This window comes from Lissotriton helveticus, chromosome 3_1, assembly GCF_964261635.1.
Source record: "Lissotriton helveticus chromosome 3_1, aLisHel1.1, whole genome shotgun sequence".
In the NCBI taxonomy this organism is placed as follows: Eukaryota; Metazoa; Chordata; class Amphibia; order Caudata; family Salamandridae; genus Lissotriton; species Lissotriton helveticus.
In genome coordinates this window covers 229,968,460-229,984,461 of record NC_136061.1, presented here as the reverse complement: position 1 = coordinate 229,984,461, position 16,002 = coordinate 229,968,460, and the positions used below count along the sequence as shown (strand labels likewise).

Genomic DNA, 16,002 nt, shown 5'->3' with positions numbered 1-16,002 from the left:
GAAATTCCAGAATCTGGAAGATATTTAGAAGTACAATTTTCATGATTCCCACAAAAGGCTGTTTGTCTGAAGCATACGTCTGCTTTAAAATACAGAATAACAGACAGGTTACTTTGTCTACGGTCCACACCCAGAGCAAGTTGAGGGCCAGACAAGTGGAGGTCGCCTTGAGAAGATATCTGCCTAGTGTTATGACTCATAGGACCTACAGGTATGTATTTTTTTATAACTTCAGGAAGCACAGGTATGGCAGAACCCAAGATCGATAGATTTGGTTGACAGTCAAGCTTACAGACGGCAAAAAACGTTTCTTCCGGATAACGTTTTTTTAGCTTGCCATTTGGAGGAACAATGGGGAAAGTGTTCGTTTTTAATGTTTCTGAAGTAGCTTGTACCCCCAAGTTGTTAAGAAACTGATTGGGAGAGGAGAAAGACTGTGTCCTCATGTGGTTGGTCTGTGTTTCCTGGCTAGATTGGAGTGTTTTCTTCCCATGCTGCCCAAAAGTTTCTTACAATGCCTAATTAGAGAAATAACAGGCTTCAATCTCAGCATTTCATCTAAAGTCTATGAAAATATTAATTTGGGTTGATGATAGTGAATAGGCATTTCTAAAGCCGCTGCTGCTTACTGTAGCACTAGCAAATGAAATTGATATTCTGGGACAAGATATTCCGCTTATTGTGCATGTCTATTCGACCTGCATTTCAGAAGTCCTGTGTCAATATTCTCGATGAAGGAGGTTTTCTGCTTCACTTTTGATTTCAATATTGCTTCTAGGATATAGGTCAGCGTGGCCTCTAAAGCCTCTGAACCTGTAGCCTTCTGAAACGTCATCTGGACAGTTCCTTGCACCATGCATGATTATGTCAGCCATAGAGGAAGGAGTAGGAAACAAGGCTTCTATTAAGGCTGACTCCACTGTCATTTGACAGTTCTGCTAGTTCAATACTGACCCCACTGGTAGCCAAGGCAGTGCTGGAAGAAGAGGAAAATAAGGCTGGATGCATGTGAAGCTACAAGGGTCAACCCTGCATAGTAAGCTGCAACAACAATGCAGTTATTTTAGCAAATTCAGAGGGCATGCCACAAGGTTCTGACCTCTTTATATTAAACATGGCAAGAGCTATTCAATTAAACGTGAAGCAGAAGTTACTTACCTTCGGTAACGATATATCTGTAAGAAACATTAGTTAGTGTTAGATTCCTTACCTTAGAATATCCCGTGGCGCCAGACTGGATCCGGAAAGTTTTCGTCAGCAGTACCCCTGCGCGTCGGTCGGCGTCGTCTGCGGCTCCGCGTCCGTCGTCGGCGTAGAGATCGCCGGGATGACGTCGTTGGAGTACTTAGACGCCGCCCTCGCACGCGGACGTCAGTTGTGTACATAGCTTTCCGCGCCAGGAACTCAGAGCCATGCCAGAAACCGACACTGGTGCCATGAAACTAGGGCCCTCAAAGGGAGATGCCTGAACCCTAGATATCAATTTGCAGAACGAGGAGGATGGGTGGAGCGGTAAGCAATCTAACACTAACTAATGATTCTTACAGATATATAGTTACCGAAGGTAAGTAAATTGTGCAACTGAAAGAAACACGTTAGTGTTAGATTCCTTACCTAAGAATAGATATCCCAGCAATACCAACCCCGGTGGTGGGTCTGCGAACCGAGATCACACCAGGAAGTCCTGGAGAACGGAACGGCCGAAAAAGCCATCTCTCCGAACTTGGCTGTCGAGGCAGTAGTGCTTAGCAAACTTGTGCAGCGAGGCCCACGTAGCTGCCTGACAGATGTCCTGCAAGGGGACTCCCCCACCCAGGGCAGTAGTAGTCGCCGTGGCCAGAGTGGAATGGGCGAGCAGCCCCACAGGAGGCTCCTTTTCCGCCAAGGAATAACAGATTTTGATGCACAAAACGACCCACCGAGAGATGGTTCGCTTGTGCACCGCCTGTCCCTTCTTAGCGCTCACGTAATCAACAAAGAGCTGGTCGTCCACCCGAACTGGCGTGTGTGGTCTCGATAAAAAGGGAGCGTACGTTTTGGGTCCAGACGGTGGAGCCTCTCTTCCTCTTTCGAGGGATGCAGAGGCGGAAAGAAGGTGGGCAAGGTGATGGACTACCCGATGTGAAAGGCCACAACCACCTTGGGCAGGAAAGAAGGACGAGTCCTCAGAACAACCTTGTCCGGATGTACAGAGAGGAAACGAGGCTTAGAAAACAGAGCCTGGAGCTCACTCACTCTTCTGGCAGGAGTGATGGCAACCAGGAAAGAAGTTTTAAGAGTTAGAAGACGAATTATGAAGTGGCTCAAAGGGAGCGCACATCAGATAAGTAAGTACTAAGTCCCACTGAGGCATCACGAAAGGAACAGTAGGGAACATGTGTGTGATGCCTTTACAACAGGGGACTTGAAAAGAGAAGGCTGATCAGGAAGCCGTAAGAAGGTTGAAATGGCCGAGAGGTAGCCCTTTATAGTGCCCAGAGCAGAGCCCTGCTGGTCAAGAGAAAGAAGGAAGAGGAGAACCTCTGAAAGAGGGGCAGAAAGTGGATCCACAGCCTTTGCTGTGCACCATGCCACAAATTTGTTCCACCTGCAGGCGTATACCGTTTTAGTGGAGGGACGCCTGGCTGCCAGAATCACATCAAAGACTTCAGGAGGCAAGTCAAATGGCCTCTACTGTCGCCGCTCAATCTCCACGCATGTAAGTGGAGACTGGACAGGTTCAGGTGGAGGAGCGTCCCCTGTTGCTGCGACAGAATTTCCTCCTGAAGAGGCAGACGATTCGGGGGATCGACTGACATACTGAGTAGCTCGGGATACCAGTATCTTCGTGCCCAGTCCGGAGCCACAAGGATGACTTGGGCCCGGTCGTATCGGATCTTCTTCAGCACTCTGGGCAGAAGTGGTATAGGTGGAAAGGCGTACAACAGTCCGCAGCTCCACTCACGATGAAAAGCGGCGTCGAGCGAGTGCCGCCTTTGAAATTCCAACGCGCAGAACTGATGATATTGCGCGTTCTCTTCGGTGGCAAATAGATCTTTGCACCACGTCCGAGTTCAGACACCATTCGTGATCCATCATGCACCGGCGGCTGAGGTCGTCCACCCTGGCGTTCAGGGACCTGCCAGGTGTTGAACCACCAGCGTGACGCCCTGGTGTTCCAGCCATGTCCAGAAGCGCAGAGCCTCCTGACAAAGGTTCCACGACCCCACCCCGCCCGGTTTGTTGCAGACCACATGGCGGTGGTGTTGTCCGTGAACACCTGCACTACACTTCCCGGACAGAGGGAAGGAATGCCTTCAAAGCAAGCTGGATCGCCCGCAGCTCCAGAAGGTTGATATGGAGCCGGGGCTCCGCCGGAGAACAGCGGCCTCTGACCTCCGCCTCTCCCATGTGGCCCCCCCATCCCAGGAGGGACGCATCAGTCACCACTGTGTGCTCCGGTTGGGGTAGGGAGAGGGATCTACCACTGACCCAATCGCTGTCCCTGAGCCACCGTCTTGCAGTGCCCTCCGAGATCAGGAAGTGGTCGGAAAGGTTGCCCTGATGCTGTGCCCACTGGAACTTTAGGTCCCACTGCAGAGTCTTCATCTGCCACCTGGCGTGATGTACCAGCAGGATGTAGGAGGCCATCAGCCCCAGGAGCCGCAGCGTCAGCCTGACCGAAACTCGGGATAAAGGCTGAAAGATCGGAATCAGAGCCTGAATATCCCGAACCAGCTGCTCGGGAGGATAAAGCCGAAACTGCGCCGAGTCCAGAACCGCTCCGATGAAGAGGAGCTTCTGAGAGGGGCACAGGTGTGACTTCGGCACGTTGATGAAGAACCCCAGCGAGTGCAGGAGATCGGCCGTAGTCTGGAGGTGGGAGACGACTGTCTGGGGCGAGCCCGACTTCAACAACCAGTGGTCGAGATATGGGAAGACCGGAACCCCTGATCTGCGCAGATGAGCAGCGACCACCGCCATCACTTTCATGAACACCCGAGAGGCACTAGTGAGGCCGAAGGGGAGCACGGTAAACTGAAAGTGCTCATGGCCTACCGTGAACCGCAGGTAGCACTGGTGGGCCGGCAGAACGGGGATGTGGAAATACGCGTCCTGCAAGTCCAACGCTACCATCCAGTCTCCAGGGTCTAGGGCAGCCAAGACCGGAGCTAAAGTCAGCATCTTGAACTTCTCCTTCTGGAGGAAGCCGTTGACGCGCCGGAGGTCCAAGATTGGGCACAGGCCCCCTTTGCCCTTCTTGGGAACCAGAAAGTAGTGGGAGTAGCAACCACGTCCTACTACTGGCCCAGGAATGCCCCCTTGGCCAAGTGGGCCGTAACTTCCTCCTGCAGAAGCTGCAAGTGATCCCCCGACATGCGGTGGTACTGAAGTGGCATGGCTGGAGGGGTCAGGTCAAAAGGGGAGGGAGTAGCCCCTTCAGACGATTTGCAGCACCCACCTGTCCGAAGTGAAGGTACACCAGTGGGGGCGTTGAATTGGCCTGCAAGTTCGGACTAGGAAGGCTTTGAGGCAGATGTTGCGGGAGTGCATGTGGACTGACCGGGCCTCTGTCCTCCTGCACTGCCACGGCGGTTATCAAGTCCGCGACCGCGTTGAGGTTGGTTCTGCGGCCTGTGGCTCAACGAACATGTGGGGGCGCCCCTACCTTGGCCACAAAAGGGGCAAAAAGCAGAAGTCTGCTGGCGCTGGCCCGACAGGCCCAAGGACTTGGCCGTAACCCTGGAGGTCATTGAAACGCTCAAGCGCACTATCTGCTTTGTCGCAGTAAATCAAATGAATACATTACTTTCCTTCGGTAACGCTTTTTCTTGTGGATACAGTATCTGCCTGTGGATTCCTCACCTTGTGAATATCCCCTGCGTCTGCAACATTCGGAAAATTATTTTGTAGCTCCTCACGCCGACGTGGACGATGTCACAGAAGCACGGCATCGCTCGTGGCTCTGCTGATGTCACTGACTCCATAATAGGACTTCATCGGCGTGATGACATCAGTTCCGCCCTTTTTTCCGTGCCCTCAAGGCACACGGACGGACCGATAACAGTAGATATTTACATACAGTGTACACAGTACAAAATAACCAAGGTAACACACACAGTGTGAAGACAATTTAAGAAAGCAAATGGAATTATACACTTCCTTTAAAGGCAACCATATATACATAAAAACACTGCCATAAATACAGGTATACAAGGGTGGACAACGGGGAGGCGGGTGGGCATGTGAGGAATCCACAGGCAGATACTGTATCCACCAGAAAAAGCATTGCCGAAGGTAAGTAACTTGTTCTTCTGATGGATACATCTGCCAGTGGATTCCTCACCTTGTGAATAGATTACCACAGCAGTCCCACTCCCGGAGGAGGGTGTCCACCTTTCAATACAAAGAAGTCCTGAAGGACGGAACGAGCAAAGTGTCCGTCCCTCCTCACCTCTGCATCTAAACAATAATGCTTTGCGAAATTGTGAAGGGAGGCCCAAGTTGCCGCCCTTCCAATGTCCTCCACTTGAACACCTCTAGACTAAGCAGATGTAGATGACTTTGCTCGAGTAGAATGAGCTCTCAAACCTTCTGGAGGTTCCTTACCGGCCAGGGAGTAGCATATCTTGATACACAAGACAATCCATCTAGACAGCGTGCGCTTGTGCACCGCTCTGCCTTTCCTGCAGCCAACGAAACCCACGAAGAGCTGGTCATCAATTCTTAACTCCCTGGTTCTGTCAAGGTAAAAGCTCACCGCCCTCTTAGGGTCCAGACGGTGAAGTCTCTCCTCCTCCTTGGAAGGGTGACGGGGAGGATAGAAGGTAGGAAGGGTAATGGACTGCCCCAGATGGAAGAGAGTTACCACCTTAGGCAGAAAAGCAGCCCTGGTCCTGAGTACCATTCTTTCATCATGACTAGTCAAGAACGGGGGTTTTAAACTTAGAGCTTGAAGCTCACTTACCCGCCTTGCCGAGGTAATCGCAACCAGAAAGACCTTTTTAAAAGATAATAACCTCAACAAACACCCATACAAGGGCTCGAAAGGGGAACCCATTAAGAAAGTAAGGACAAGATTCAAGTCCCATTGAGGCACAATAAAAGGAGTAGGAGGAGATTTATTTGTAAGACCCTTGAAGAATTTTAAAACTACTGGTGACTTAAATAAGGATGGCAGGTCCGACAAGCAAAGGAATGCCGACAAAGCCGAAAGATAACCTTTCACTGTCGCTACAGCAAAACCTTGCTGAGCCAAAGAGAGTGCAAACTGAAGAATGTCGGACAAACGAGCCTTCAAGGGGTCAATGGACTTGTCTCGGCACCATGAGGCAAACTTGGACAACCTGTAAGAATAGATAGACTTGGTGAAGTGCCACCTGGCTGATAAAATAACATCCACCACATCAGGTGGGAGAGAAAAAGAATTCAGGTTGCCCAGTTCAATCCCCGGGCATGAAGGTGTAAGCTCTGGAGTTGGGGGTGTAGAACCTGCTCCTGCGACTGCGAGAGGAGGTCTGCCTGAGAGGGAGACGGAGCGGCGGGCACGAGGAGAGGTATAGAAGATCTGTGTACCACACCCTTCTTGGCCAATCCGGAGCAATCAATATGACTTGAGCCTGGTCTTGGCTAATCTTCCTCAGAACCCAAGTAATCAAGGGTATGGGAGGAAACGCGTAATGGAGTTGTGAGCCCCAACTCAACTGAAACGCGTCCCCCAAAGCTCCCTGCATCGGATACTGGAGACTGCAGAATGACGGGCAGTGAGCGTTCTCGTGAGTGGCGAATAGGTCCACCTGAGGAGTTCCCCACATCCGAAAGACGTGACGAACTACCTCTGGATAAAGCCTCCACTCGTGGTCGGCTGAGAACTGCCGACTGAGACTGTCTGCACGTACGTTCAGAACTACTGCCAGATGATTTGCCATCAGACAAATCTGATGGTCCTGAACCCAGGACCAGAGACGCAGTGCCTCTTTGCAAAGGCAATGAGACCCCACTACTCCCTGTTTGTTGACATAATACATCGCGGTGGTGTTGAACCGACCGACCGCGAAGGGAAGGAAGGAAGGCCTTGAGCGCTAAATGTATCGCCCACAACTCTAGAAGGTTGATGTGAAGCAACCTTTCCTCTGGAGAACAAAGACCCTTGATCTCCAGGTCCCCCAAATGAACACCCCACCCTAGGGTGGATGCATCCGTTATCACTGTGGCCACTGTTGGAGGCAGATGAAAGGGCTTTCCTTAAGACAGATTGCCTTCCACGCTCCACCAAGATAGATCTGCAGCAGCTTCGCTGGAGATCCTCACTGACTCCCTGAGATCTCCGTTGTGCTGATACCACTGCCTGCGGAGACATCACTGGAGTGCCCTCATGTGCCAGCGTGCATGGTTGACCAACAGTATACAGGAAGCCATCAGACCGAGCAGACGAAGGACCTTCAGAACTGGAACAACAGCTCCATTGTAAAATAAAGGAATCATTTCCTATATGTCGAGAATCCTTTGTGGAGGAGGGAATGCCCGACACACAGTGGTATCCAGTACCGCACCTATGAACAGGTTGCGCTGAAAGGGCACCAGGTGAGACTTGGGCACATTTATCGAGAAACCCAACCTGTACAACAACTGAGTTGTAATCTGCAGATTATGGAGCACCTTCTCTGGCGACTCTGCTTTGATCAGCCAGTCGTCCAGATAAGGGAATACTGGTATCCCCGACCTTCTGAGATGGGCTGCCACCACCGCCATCACCTTGGTGAAGTCTCGAGGTGCAGTAGTAAGACCAAATGGAAGAACCGTAAACTGGTAATGTTGCGATCCTACGGTAAAACGGAGATACTTTCTGTGCGACTTCAGGATTGGGATGTGGAAATACGCATCCTGCAAGTCGATCGACACCATACAGTCCTCTTGCTGCAGAGTTTGAAGAACCTGCGCAAGGGTGAGCATCTTGAACTTCTCCTGCTTCAGAAAGAGGTTCAAAACCCTGAGGTCCAAGATTGGACGAATCCTGCCATCCTTTTTGGGGATCAGGAAATACCGGGAGTGGCATCCCTAACCCCTTTCCTGCTCCGGGACCACCTCTATCGCACCTTTTCTCAGTAACATCAGGACTTCCTCCTGCAGGAGATGTAGGTGGTCTTTCGTGCAGAATCCTTGACAAGAAGGGTAATTTGGGGGAAATTCCCGAAAGGGAAGAGCATACCCATATTCTACAAGATTGAGAACCCAAAGGTCTGATGTGACAGATTCCCAATCTTGTGGAAAATGAGTAAGCCGACCCCCTACAGGACCAACATGATCCGGAATGGGGGATCTAGGGCTGCTTTGCTGTGGCAGGAGGGGGGTGGGAAGAGGAGGAGGAAGAGGAGGGCTGACGACCTAGACTACGGGTCCTGTTTCTGCCCCTGTAAGATTTATACAGGGAATTCTGTTGCTGCTGCTGCTGTTGTGGCTGCTTGTATGAACGAAAGGAAGATATTCCAAAACCTCTGAAACTTTTATTCGAGGAACCCCTGGATTGCAGGCCTAGAGACCTAGCCGTCGCTTTACTCTCCTTGAACCTTTCCAAGGCTGCATTTGCCTTCTTTCCAAACAGGCCGGAACCATCAAAAGGAAGATCTATTAAAGTAGCCTGCACATCAGGTGAAAATTCAGATGTTTTCAGCCAAGCAGCCCTCCTAGTGGCGACAGATGATCCCATGACCCTTGCCACAGACTCAGCCGTATCCAAACCGCTCTCGATCACCTGGCGAGCAGCATCCTGTGTATCCACAAGAACCTCCCTGAAGTTCTGCCTGTCCTCCTCAGGTATTTTGGCACCAACTGCTTCGCAGAGTCCATCAGAGCGTGAATATAACGCCCTAAAAGGCATGTGGCATTTGTGGATTTGAGGGCCATGCTAACCGAAGAGAAAATCTTCTTCGCTGACTGGTCCAGTCTTAGACTCCTTGTCACTAGTCACCTGAGGAAAGGCACCAGTTGATTTCTTGGAGGAGGCCGCCTGAACTACCAAACTCTCAGGAGACGGATGTGTTGACAAGAAGTCCCGATCCCCAGGAGCCACCCTATATCTCCTTGCAACAGCCCTTGAACCTGCAGGAGACAAAAAAGGCTTATGCCACACTTCCATAACTGGCTCTGTAATTGCCTCTTTAAAAGGAAGCATCGCCTCCACCACTGAAGAGGGAGAATGGAGTACCTCCGTTAAAATGTTTGATTTAAACTCCGCAGTTGGCAGTTCCAAATCTAAGAGTTCAGCAGCCTTTCTAATGACCATGTGATATGGTGCTACATCCTTTGATGGAATATCAGGAACCGAGGAAAGCTGCCTCTCCGGAGATACCTTCAAGCCACTTGCTTCTTTAAGTTCAAACAAATCATCAGTATCTTGTAACTCTCCTTCCTCCATTTCCTCTGCTCGATACCTTTGCTCCTCCAGCATCCTTTGAGCCTCCCGCGTAGATCTCATTCTCGGGATCGGCGTCGACTGAGCCACAATCGACACTGACGAGCCGGCGCTGTGTTCGGATCCGGAGGTACAGCCTGGAGCGTACGAGGTCGAGTAGGGACCGGAGCCGGTGAAGATGGAATCGGCGTCGATGACCTCGGCGTCGAGAAATGCCAAGACGTCGTCGCTGGCATAAAAGGCATAGCCGGTGCATATGTCTGAGGGACGCCCAGATTGAAGGTCATTGGACTCATGGGACCAGATGGTGCTCCAGAGGAGTACATGGCTCTTGAAAAGACCCCATACATTGCATTTAGATAATGCGTCGGGTCTTGACCAGGGCCTGGAAAGGGTGGATAAGGCCGCAGATTCTGCTCCTGTCGAGGAACAGCCGGATTCGGGTCAATCGGATCCGATGGATGATGCGCTGGAGTCGAAGACCCTTCAGGTAATGGAGCTTCTTCCTCCTCTCGAGGTGGAGAGTGCGACGGGGATGGATTCTCCACAGGAGAAGGCTCACCTTCCGGATTCGGTGCAATAGGTGAAGGAGACACATAGTCCTTCCAATGTCGACATTTTGGAGACTTCGACTTCGGATCCGACTCTCTCTCGGAATGACGTCAAGACCCATGCTTCTTCTTCTTATGCTTCTTCTTGGATCGAGAAGCATGCCCCGAAGACCACCTCGAAGCAGACCTCGAGCGGGACCACTAACATCTCCTACCTTTCCTCCCCTTCAACTTCACAACAAGCAGCTTCGCCTCTCTCTCTCGAAGCGCCTTTGGGTTCATCTTCTTACAACAGGGTCATCCTTGGACGTCGTGGTCCGACGACAAACACCACATGCAGTCTTCGGGCAGATCTGTAATGGACATCAACTTTCCGCACTCCCCACAAGGCTTGAACCAGATTTTCTCAAAGACATTTTGACAGGAAACAAGATTAAACTCGAAAAAGACAACAGTAACAAAGTAACTAATGAGCTACTGAGGATCCCAAGAAAAACCGTTAGCGTCGCCGCCGCCGAAAAAAGGGAACTGATGTCATCACGCCGACGGAGTCGTATTATGGAGTCAGTGACGTCAGCGGAGCCACGCGCGATGCCGTGCTTCTGTGACGTCGCCCACGTCGGCGTGAGGAGCTACAAAAGAATTTTCCGAATGTTGCTGACGCAGGGGATATTCACAAGGTCCACTCCTCCTTTTCGAATTTTCTAGAGACCCATGATATCCTCCATCATACTCAGTCCGGTTTTCGCTCTAACTTAAGTACGGAAACGGCGTTGCTGGAGGTTACTGAGTCAATCAAGGAGGTATTGGACAACGGAGGGAAGGCGATGTTGATTGTGCTCGACCTTTCGGCGGCTTTTGATACCGTCCCTCACAACCTTCTTCTTTTAAGACTCCAGAAGATAGGTTTGAGAGGGTCGGTATTCAGCTGGTTTGTCTCCTTTCTATCTGGCCGCCAACAATCAATCTGGGCCCCTCCATTTTCAGCTTCAGTTCCACCGTTGGAGGTGAGAGTCCCACAGGGATCAATTTTGAGTCCCACTCTTTTTAATATATACATGTCCCCCCTGGCTGCCTTGGTCGAGTCACATGGAGCCCAGATTGTATCCTACGCCGATGATACGCAGCTTTTATTTACCTGTGATAAGAACACAGATTTCAACGGCGTTAACATCATGAGCTGCCCCGAGGCTGTTTTTTCGTGGTTCCAACTGAATCAATTGAAGTGTAACTCTGACAAATCAGAGGTTCTCTTTTTTGGCTGTCCCCCTGATGCCAATTGGAAATCCTGGTGGCCCGCCGATATGTTTCCTCCATTGTCTGCTACTCCCATGGTGAAAAATATGGGTGTTAAAGTGGACAATAGACTGACTCTCAAACCCCAGATTCTCAGTGTAGTTGGCCAATGCTTTGGCCTTCTTAAAACTCTAAGGAAATTCCTTCCCTTGCTGTCACATGCCCACAGGAGGATTACAGTACAGGCCATGATTGGATCACGGTTGGACTATACCAACATACTCTACCTAGGCCTTCCGGAGTATCTCCTCACCCGTCTACAATCTGTTCAAAACTCGGCTGCAAGGGCCATTTTTGGCCTCAGCTGTAGGTCCAACATCTCCGCTCTTTTAAATTCGCTCCACTGGTTGCCGGTGCGTAAACGCATTTTCTTCAAGACTCTCATCACGGCGTTCAAATCTCTTCATGGCACCGGCGCCTTTTACTTAAGGAGAAGAGTGCGCTTCTACTATCCTTCCAGATCTTTGCGATCCGCGACTCAAGCGTTGGCCATTGTTCCGGCAATCAAACGAGCTTGCATTGGGGGACGTTCATACAGACTTTTGGCGCCTCAACTGTGGAACAAACTGCCTCTTTCCCTCTGGAAGCTAGACAACTTGCTCTCCTTTAGGAAGGAGCTCAAGACCTGGTTGTTTGGACAGTAGCTCTAGGTGATTTTCGGCCCAGCCCCTGCAGGTCTGTATAGCGCCGGGACACGAGTAGCGGAGCGCTTTATAAGACTACCCCTAACATAACATAACATTTTGCTCACCATGCCACCCCAGGTTAGACCTGGCCATATGCAAATCAGCCTTGACCCTGTGCCTCATGGGAACAACCCAGCCCGAATTGTTGGTTTATATGTCATGTTTATGCTTTATCTTGGTTGTCAATGTCCAAAAACAATTTTTAAATTTGATATGAATAAAATGTTATTTTAACCTATTTTTGTAGCACACTGAGCCTATGTTGTTATTATCAATATATGTATAAGACTTGATACACAAATAGTCCCTAGTTGCCTAGGAATGTTACTTTATTAAGACAAGCAGGACACCTGCTATTAGGACAAAAATACATATTTTTGTTTACGCAACAACTAAATGCAAAAAAGGCATGGAAGTGCATAAAACATAGTCCAAATGAAATATTGTTTTAGGAGCCTAATAACTCAACCAGGTGTGACTATTACATCTTCACTCCCTAAATATCATAAACCAATGCAACTCGAAGTGGGAAACAGAGTATCTAGAGCAGTGTGGCTAGATGATGATTGGGCCACAGCCACATAATCATTCTGCCATCATTTAAGCAGATAGGAAAGGGCAAGTAAAGATAGCTCAAGGTAAGAGGAAGTTAAAAATGTAATATTACCAGGAATATAAAATGTACTAAGAATCTTATAAGGAAGCTTTTCTCATGATTAAATTAGGTGGACAAGGCAAGGGTCTCCCACTGACCAACCCTTCTAACAATAAAGTAATTTGATGAAAAGCTCAATGAAAAGTAACATGACTGAAATAAATGTTCAGTCCTAGGAGTAAAATATGCACAAATGAGGTGTGACATTTATTCCCTGAGAAACATATGTTGCATGATTTCTTCACTGACCCAATTTGTTACAATTTGGCAGAGCAAAACGGCAGTAAAGTGGTTCAACCTCTTTTAAGAAAACATGAGGCTTAGATGCAGGGATAGCAGCTTTTGGAAATGCCTACATAGACATGAGGGGCTGTTAAACACTAATGAACTGTCAATTTATCCAGTAACCGTAATTGAAAGCCACTTGAGGACATGAGGAGACAAAGCAGATTTAACTCCTTCAGATCGGTCCTGAGGCCGAATAACACTTAAAAAAAAAATCAAGTCAGAAAAAAATGAGGAAGAAAGAAAAACATATATTTTTAAATTGCTTCAAAATTGCAATCAACTACCTTAAGCAAGAAAAATAGAAACACTAATTATAGTAGGCAGATATCTTCTGCCAGAGTTACATGGTTTAGATGCTCTAGGATTTATCAACTTTTCTATAGCTTGAACACCCTTAGGTTTCATGGTCCAATTATTCTCCAGCCAGCACAGAAGATAGATTTCAAATAGTGAGAGCTAGCTGGACTGCTACAAGCAAATGTTTGTTACTACTTTATTAAATTGATGTAGAATATATGTATTATTACAGTACCTGTCAGAATACCTCTTTGTAAAATAGCATCCGTAACAGAGATCAAAGTCATCACACACATTACAGTTGATCCTGTGACCTATTATGAGTCCTTGACAGTGATCACAAGCGTATTCCATGTTCACCATGTCATGATCATCTTCATGTCCCTCAGGTTTGACTCCACCTTACAAAATAAATTATAATTTAGTCAAACTAAATTTACAAAACAGGAAAGAAATACATTCTAGAAAAAAGTTTCGTGAGGGAATTATGTTGTGTGTCGGACGTTTGATTTAGACACTACATAAAAAAACAAACACCAGAGACACAAGTCAGTTATCAACTATAGCTGTGGAAAAGCAAAGTAAACAGCAGATGAAGAATGAAAACTGTATTTATAGAGGAACGTTCAATAGGAATTGCATATGAACGTTCAAAATTAAAATACATTCACAATTTGCTTACAATAGATTGATCAGCTTACCCAAGAAGCAGGTTTTACATAGATCCATGTCATTGCACTGCAGACAGCGGTACCGATGCCATGGCGCAATTTTGTCACATCCATCACAAGAGATTTCGACGTTAAGAAGATCGCAGTAGCGAGCAATAAACATGTGCATCTAGAAAAGGAAAGTCCCACAGCCAAACAACATTAGCTATTTACACACCTTCAACATTCAATGTTTCAGTTCTTTCACTAATTTTTAACTACAATTACAGTGTTTTAGTACTCATATAGTGACATCTCCAATTTCTGAATGATTGTTCTACTACTTTGTGAAGGTCTGCTGCAACCTGAACAGTGAAGTATTTGACATTAAAAACACATTAAACTATTTGTAAAAAGCTTCTAAGGGAGGTAGGGGAATCTCTAGAACCACATCACCGCCTAATGAGCCCACTGCAAACCATCTGTGGGATCTCAAAGACCTTTTTCCACGATATGGTCATTGGCTGCATAAACATTACTCAGAGCAACTTCCCCTATAAACCACTTCCTTAAATGCCTCAGTCGGATTCTGCACAGTACACCACTTTCCCACATGAAATCCACCATTAGGCAGATCAGAAAACACCGTCAGTGACATACCCCTCAAATTATGCTGATCCAAAAAAATGCATTAACGTTTCCAGTTAAACCCCAAAGCTAGGTTTCAGAATAACCTTCCACTGAAAACTAGCTCTCACCTAAAATGGGCGGCAATAAATCTCACTCAGCCCAGAAACATAGCATACATGCTCATCACTTATATACATTTTTCAAGTAGCAGAATGCACAAGTTACTTACTTGTGTAACGATATATCTGTAAGAGACATTAGTTAGTGATGGATTCCTTATCTTAGAATATCCCCAGGCGTCAGGCTGGATCCGGAAAGTTTTTCTGCTTAGCAGCACCTCTGCGCGCCAGTAGGTGGCGTCCTGCGGCTCCACGTCCGTCGCTGGCGTCGTGGGTGCCGAGATGACGTCACGGAGAGTACTTAGGCGCCACCCATGCGCGCTGACATCAGTTCTGTACACAACTATTCCGCGCCGAAATGCAGAGCCATGCCAGACACCGACAATAGGTGCATAAAACTAGGGCCCTAAAAGGGGATGACCTTAACCCTAATAATCATTTCACAGAACAGGAAGGATGGGCGGGCAGTAAGGAATCTATCACTAACTAATGTCTCTTACAGATATATCGTTACACAAGTAAGTAACTTATACATCTGAAAGAGACACGTTAGTAATAGATTCCTTACCTTAGAAGAGATACCCCAGCAATACCAACCCCGGGGGAGGGTTTGCAAACAGGATTACACCAAAAAGTCACGTAGCACAGAACGGCCAAAGAAGCCGTCTCTCCAGACCTGACTGTCAAGGCATTAGTGCTTTGTACACGTGTGCAACAAGGCCCACAGACTTCGGGAGGAAGATCGAAAGGTGTCAACTGACGCCACTCAATCCCCATGCATGGAGGTGGAGGCTGGACAGGTTCGGGTGGAGGACCGTTCCCTGCTGCTGCGACAGAAGATCCTCCCGAAGAGGCAGACGGATCGGGGGATCGATGCTCATACTGAGCATGCAATGTCATCAGTTCTGCGCGTTGGAACTTCCAAGGAGGCGCTCACTCTGAGTCACTTTTTGTCGTGAGTGAAACTGTGGTCTATTGTACACATTTCCTTCTCTTCGGTGGCGAATAGATCTAACCAAGGCTCTCCCCACTGCTGAAAGAGACCTTGAGCCACGTCCGAGTTCAGACACCATTCGTGATACATCAAGCACCGGCGGCTAAGTTACATCCGCCCTGGCGTTCATAGAACCTGCCAGGTGTTGAACCACCAAGGTAATGCCTTGATGTTCCAGCTATGTCCAGAGGCGCAGAGCCTCCTCCTAACATAGGGTCCAGGACCCCACCCCACCCTGTTTGTTGCAATACCACATGGCGGTGGTGTTGTCCCTGAACATCTGCACTACACTTCCCCAGACAGAGGGCAAGTGCCTTCAGTGCAAGCCGGATCACCCGCAGCTCCAGAAGGTTGATGTGGAGCCGGGACTCCACCAGAGGCCTCTGATCTCCGCCTCACCCTGTGGCCTCCCCATCCCAGGAGGGACGCATCCGTCACCAATGTG

The 16,002-nt window shown here is 48.6% G+C and overlaps 1 protein-coding gene across 1 annotated transcript in view; it reads right to left on the bottom strand.

Annotated features, from left to right (window-relative positions):
• Positions 1 to 16,002, bottom strand: part of ZZEF1 (zinc finger ZZ-type and EF-hand domain containing 1) — a 1,627,273-nt gene that overhangs the window by 709,201 nt on the left and 902,070 nt on the right. The window contains exons 34-35 of the mRNA XM_078679684.1: positions 13,866 to 14,004; positions 13,400 to 13,565 (exon numbers count right to left, since the gene is read on the bottom strand). Coding sequence (XP_078535810.1) covers positions 13,400 to 13,565; positions 13,866 to 14,004 — 305 coding nt within the window. The remainder of the gene's footprint in view (positions 1 to 13,399; positions 13,566 to 13,865; positions 14,005 to 16,002) is intronic.